General features: G+C 34.6%; 1 protein-coding gene across 1 annotated transcript; it reads right to left on the bottom strand.

Annotated features, from left to right (window-relative positions):
* Positions 1 to 3880: 3880 nt before the first annotated feature.
* Positions 3881 to 6666, bottom strand: LOC118648229. The gene is made up of 2 exons (XM_036294546.1): positions 5649 to 6666; positions 3881 to 5329 (listed from the first exon to the last, which is right to left on the bottom strand). The coding sequence occupies exons 1-2, from the start codon at positions 5662 to 5664 to the stop codon at positions 5031 to 5033; spliced, it is 315 nt and encodes a 104-aa protein (XP_036150439.1). The 5' UTR covers positions 5665 to 6666; the 3' UTR covers positions 3881 to 5030.
* Positions 6667 to 6983: the final 317 nt, after the last annotated feature.

Raw genomic sequence — 6983 nt, 5'->3', positions numbered from 1 at the left:
CATCGTCTTTTTCCTTTATTGGAATTTAAATAAACGTTTAATCGTTTAATTTTCTTTTATGCACAGAAGAAAATTGTTAAGTAATATGTAAGAGAAAAATAGAGAAAATATTTTGCAGAATTTAAAAGAGTGTTAAAAGTATTTGGGAGAGAGAGCTCAAGATATATTATCATTCGACGATCTACAGCAACTAAAGAATATAATACAAGAGCAACGTAGAATTTTTTTGCTTTGAAGAGTCACGTCAAGATTAAATGATTAAACATTTCTCCGATCACAAGCTCTTGTAATCGAAGAAAGATCGATGGAAATCTTATTCTGTAAATGCTCCCGACAATTTGTCGGAGGAGCGGGGGATCTTTAAAACGTGTTATGCGTCATATCGTTATAACACGGGGCGAACATCGCTACCGTGACACGCAGTAAAGCGGAAAGACGACGACGGTATCATTATGAACGGCATACCCGCGGGCTACGTAAAAAGAAAGCGTTACATACATTAAAAGTCCGCGCGGATCCGATCGTTTTGCCTCCGCTGTAAAATCTCTTGACGCGTCTTTACGACTTGTCGACGTGGTAGCAATATACGTTCTTATCCTTACGATTCCTCTCTTTTTTTCTTTTATTCTACGCCACATGTCACCATCGTATGTGTGTTCGTTGGATCCATAATAATTCTGTCCTGATGACGAAATCAAATTGGATTTAGATCGTGCGATTACTTATTGAGAATAATTTTGTATCACGGTGAATAAAGATGTAAAATCATTATTGAACTTGCTACTCTAGATCGTGCAATTATATAATCAGACATATATTCGCGTTCTAATTTAAGTTTGATTAAATGTGTTCATTAATTTGTTGTATATATTTTTTTAATAACATAATTTATTTATATTTTTTATGATAATTTTAAATATACAAATTATTAAATTGAGATGTTGCGAGAGTGCAATGAGTTGCTGTAATTTAGAAAAGAAAATGGACTGATATATTTATATGAATGGAAAGTTATAAAATATTTAAAAATATAATTTGTTAGCTTCGATTTGATGTGAAGAATGTATAGAAATAATATTGGAGTTTTACAATTGTACACTTTGCTTAACTAATTTGTGTTATGTATTAAATTTTTATCTCGCTGTTTTTATTTATTTATTTTTTTTTCGAGTCCATTCAGCTTATGTAAAAAAGGGCGATATTGAGCTCTCTTGTCTTGATTCTCAGATGAAACATGTAACAAATAATAAATCTCACCACGTGCACGCACGTGGACTGGTCCGAGTTTTTTTTAAAGAGAAAAAAGGAGAGAGAATTAGAAGAGGAGAAAGTGAAAGAGAATGATAGTTAGAGAAAAAGAGAGAACAAGAGAGAAACGTCCAGCAATGTCAGCAATTCGGGCGATGTAAACGCGCGTCAATCCGTGACGTGGCGCTACGTTTTGTTTATTTTTCGAGGAAAGCGCTCAGGCAGCACGTGGCGGCTGTCGCTTGCGAATGACACGTGTGCATACAGCGCTGCGCTTTCTCCTCTTCTTCTTCCCCTCGCTCCTCTCTTCGTCGGACGCTCATTCACGGTGGTTGATCGCCGGCGACACGCGTTTGCACGCGGGAGCAAAAAAAGGCGTGACACCTCGCTGCGACAATGGCATGATAATTCGCGCGAATAAAGACGATGTGGGGAAACGAGATGAGAGTGGACGTTAATGTGAGATTGGTCTGTGAATCGAAAGACGCAAGTAGAGGAGGGAAATCTACTTTCTCAAATCTTATACTTGAAAGTTAAAAGAATAAGAGCATTTATTATTTTCTTAATAGCATTACATTTGAATTAATTGAAATGGTGTACTGTAAGTAAATTTTCATTTTTAATACGCATTCTTCTATATATGCGCCACAAATCGGCCGGATAAACTTTTCTTAAAACTTATCTACTTAGCTTTCATATCTTATATGTGTTTATTTTACTCAAGTGCTGTACATACACGTATGTCTGCAAAATAATGACAATCCTTTGTTTTCGTTTATTCTGTGTTATGTTTCGTTCGACACGTTGTGCACATTTCGCTATTTACGTCTAACGGTAAACAGCGCATTACTATCCTACATTTAACGGTATACGTGGCTCTGATTTTGATTCTTATTGGTCTAATGTGGACAGCATGCAGTGTCCTAACGGATTCGAGGATCACACGGCGACATTTAGCGATCGCGGGCCTCGGTATTACGGGTTGAAGAGTCAAGGAAGCGCACGCGAGTGCCAAGGGTTAAGCGATGCTATTTGTTTGATGCTCGCTATTAATGAAGACGACGCAAGAATGTAGCGAAATAATCGGCACCGCCACCAGCTGTAGTCCCACGATTTCTCGAGGTTTACTACTGCACATCGTAAACGGTACTCGCAAATGGTCGGAGCATAAATATCGTAATAGTTCGCAAACAGCCGACAAACGAGTAAGATACTCGTTGAGAAGCGGCTCTTTCTCACTTCTAGTATGAACGCTGTTGGTGGCTGCTACGTTAGATCATATAACAAAATGTTTGTTTTTAGCGTACAGAATATTGGGAATAATTAATCTTCATGCACTCATTTTTATTTTAGGATTTTTACTTTACTAATTTAAAATTTAATTATCGAGATTTTAAGGAAAAGAGATTTATTTAAGTATAATATATATCTATACAATGTTTAAATTTGAAAAAGAATTTATACGTTATTAATATTTCAGCAAAATGTACTAAAATTCTTACAACAAATTTTATGTAAAGATATAAATTGTCTTTTTATTTTTTCTTAAAAGTTTTAGTACGGAAAAATTATTTAAAACGTTCATAATAAGAAAGTACTCTCTTCTGACACAAAGTAAATAATTTCATAAAAGTTTTTAATTTTTTTTTATATAAATGTTATTTCATTATATATTATATATTCAATATTCAAGCAGATTGGTTTACAATAGTTTACATAAATATGAATGTAACACAGAACAGAAATGCATTTTTTTATACATATTTATTTGTGACGTTAATGCTTGTAATTTTTGCTAAGAGTATGTAATAAGAGCAATTTTTAATAAGCTTTTTATTAAATATACGTCCGTATAACGTAACGAATTCCATAAAACCAGGTTATCAAGTTAAATAGACACCGACTCTTAACTTTTTATGTAGTGGATGCTTTGCTCGGCGTCGAATTATGCTTATTCGTGAAAAAAGAAGAAGACAAAGAAGGAAAGAGAATATTAAGTCTCAGAGAGGTTTAGAAGTTGGCGAGTCCCGTCGAGATAAGTCTATCTGTTAGCGCAGTCCTCGCTCATATTATTTTCGAGATTATTATACTTATATCGTTCTCATATTTGGACCATATCCCATATTTAACGCTTAATGCTGCTTAGTCCATGATGCTACTGAATATGACTTTAGCATGCACAAAATATTTTTTATTCCACGATAAAAACTGAATGTCGCCCTACAATCCTTATTTGAGTGAGTTTTATTTCTTTATCTTTTTATATATTCGTCTACAGTTGAATAGTATTTAATGTATTTATTCAAAAGATGTTCAAATCAAAACAAAAGTATTTCGTAATCTGAATACTGTAATTATAGACAATATATGCTCTAGAGTAGCAGTTTCGTTTTAATATCATTCTAAAGAAAGATATTATTTATATATATAAAAACAGTTTAGCAATATTGTTACAAAATCGTTACTCAATACAAAAAAATCGTTATTTTAAATAATATTTAAATATTTAATGTTGAAAACTTGATAATTTTTTATAAGAAAATAATGAAATTTTTAAATGATAAATTTAAATATTTTATTTAATTTTATTATTGTGAAAAAATAATATTATTTTTCAAAAATCTTAAAACTCCAAGGAAATATTTTTTATCTGCAAAATGGATATTACAGGATATTATAAAAAATTACTTTTTTGTATTTGTTTGATGGTTTCTATTATTGTGGTCATACAATTTAATTTTTCTATTACCAAATTTAGCCATTTAAGAGTATTCAAGAGTTAACGTCAAGCAATACGTTCATCTCTTTGGGGCACTTTTCCTCCTGATTCTGACAGAGTCGTGCTTCTCGAAAATTTTGCATTCTCAATAGAGCAATTACGCGGTGAGATATCTGGATTTGCCAGCTTCCTCAAGCTGGTTTTTCTTTGTGCCACAGCGTGGCGCGTTAATCTCTTCTTGAAGGGCTGTTGCTGAATTGGATGATTCAGGTGGAGTTTACCGGGGGTACACGCAACTCTCGCCTAGGGTTTGAACAGAGACCAAGCAAAGGGGACAGAGGAGAGCTACGCTATCTCCTCTCTCATGAAAAGGGGTTGGAAGCCCTTCAGGGTGCAGGGAGGGTTCGATCCCCCGTTGCGCGTTAAGCCTCGTTTTCACAGAGAGAGAGAGAGAGAGAGAGCGAGCGCGCTTGCTTCGTGCCTCGTGTGCAGTTGACAATAAACGCGATGCTCGCCATAATTCGCAGCGGGAACGAACGGGTCCGCCGCGTTGCAAAGTTAACGAACTTCATCGGGCCTCGGATATGTACTCACTGGCGACAAGTTATGTGCATGTACAAATTCGACCGGCGCGAAACTTTATTACGGTCCCGCAGCTGCGCGTTCGAAAAATCCACACGGCTCCGTCAGTTTCGCGCAGACTATTTCGGGTGTTCGGTCACGCGACAAGATTTGATTGGATGAGATTCGACAAGAAATATGACGATCGCAAAAGTTCGTTGACCGTTATGTGATTGACTTTCGGAATCGTATATCGCGCATTTAATAGCGAATACGTGAATACGAAATCAATCAACGCTTTATTAATCTTTCTCGATTATAAAATACAGACAAACGTAACAGATGTTCAATCATCGGCGCGCATTGGCCTTGTTCGTTATCGCTGCATTCCCCAGCAATGCTATCGATCTATTATCGCATAGTAATTGTGGTGCGCCGTCGCAATAGTAACGGCGCGTGTTCGTGGCTCATTTGCCCGGATGTCATCCGAAAGATTATTCCGTTAGCTGCGCGATTCCACCGACGTCCGTAATTGGCATAAACATATCGTAGGACTCGGCGGAAGTACCGGAAATAATGGTAGCCTGATAATCATCCTGAAACGCGGGCCCGGCCGGTCGGTCAGCCCGTAATTGAAAACCTGAGCGGCGTAACGAGAATACACTTTCCTGCACACAGTAGCAAACGCAATTAGCAACTCCGCGGCTTCGAGCCGCTCCAATAAATCTTCCCTTCCCAACTTCTCCTCCCTCATCCTGCGTGCCGGGTACGCGTGCAGAAAGCGAATTTTTAGTACACTCCCTAGGAAAATAAAACGCGCGATTGTATTATCTACCTCACGCGATATTTGTATTTATATTACTTAACTGCGAGGACGCACAGGATGTCCTAGAATTTGCATTTTTGTGCTTTATGCATTTATTAAATCAGAGTTGATTCTTCCGTTATCGAAATTTAAGCTATTTCTTTTTGCAACTAGGCATGTTTGATATTAAATGTATTCCAATAATAAGATTTAAAACAGAGTTTAAGTAAAATTCGACTTAATATTTGACAGAATTTTTTAGATTTTATCATCTATTAATAATACAATAATTTAGTGGAATTAATTTATACTTACTTATAACATTCGACATCTATTAATGCTTTTGGTATGGTAAATATTTCAAATTAATTGAAAGAACTCAAATAGTAATAACGGATATTCTCGGAAATAACGGATATGATTGGAATTTGCAATCACAATGTGTATCACGATTCATGCTTCAAATTTCTAACATTGATGCGTATTTATTAGGGTATCTGATAGCGAGTAATCATCCATTAGATCAGTGATAAGGCAATCAGTCTTGTAGCACAGAACAGTGTTTCAAGCTGAAAATTTGTAGAGGAAGTTAATGTTAGTTAATGTTATTATTATATAGCTAAATTATTACTATACAACTAAATTATCATAAACAAGTGTTAATAAAAAGACAAGAAAACTCTATTTTCAGTGAAAGTAGTGAAACTTTTGATTAGAATTGTATATTTGCATAAGAGTGTGTAATATTTAGCAGAGAACGACATTATTTGCATTTACCGCTATCATTTAATATGATATCTAGCGAAGCTATTATAGCTCGCCGTGAATGCGAAAGTAACTTTTAAACGAGTGGTGAAAATTTTTCGAGAAAGTGAAAATTACACGGAAGATGGCAGTTTTATTATCTCTATCGTTGATGCGGCAACAAAAAAATGAAAGTCGCACCAATTATAATCCAAGTATTAAATCAGAATCATATGAGAAAGTGTTAAACACACATCGTAACGGCAGTGTTTTGTTATCAATTGTCAGCACGCATCTCTCGTTGACAACAATTTATTATTGAATTAACAATATTGTTAGCCACATATTAAGAACATTTTTCGTTTTGGATGACCGATTATTTGCTATATCAACGGCAATTTTATTATTCTTTGTCTTTTGTATCTTTTTCTGTTACAAACGGGGCATTTCTGATTTTTCCATCTACTTTCTACTATCCTCTATTTTTTTATTTTTAAGAAATAATAAAGAGAGAAATAAAAATGTTATGTAATAATTTATTAATTATTATATTAATAATATGAAAAATTTAAGACACTTAATATTAATAAGAAAGAGAGAGAGAGAGAGAGAGAGAGAGAGAGAGAAAGAGAGAGAGAGAGAGAAAAGTACTGAAATTTTATAGAATTATATTAACAATTTTTTTCTATGATTTATTTAATTTTGCCAGCATTTCTGTGAGTTCTTTGCTTCATATTTTGTAAAAAAACTGCCACTTTTTGCTGTATACATTGCTTTTATGATTCCACTCTAGCGTGTAAATAAAAATTGTAAATACAAAGAAGGATAACTGGAATTTTCAATTAGATCTCTTTTAATATCTATTTATAGTTTTATGAAGCACCGAGTTTTTATAAAAGTAAATAT

Source organism: Monomorium pharaonis, unplaced genomic scaffold, assembly GCF_013373865.1.
Source record: "Monomorium pharaonis isolate MP-MQ-018 unplaced genomic scaffold, ASM1337386v2 scaffold_307, whole genome shotgun sequence".
Lineage (NCBI taxonomy): Eukaryota > Metazoa > Arthropoda > Insecta > Hymenoptera > Formicidae > Monomorium > Monomorium pharaonis.
The sequence above is the reverse complement of the archived record's forward strand: the minus strand, read 5'-3'. Positions and strand labels throughout refer to the sequence as shown.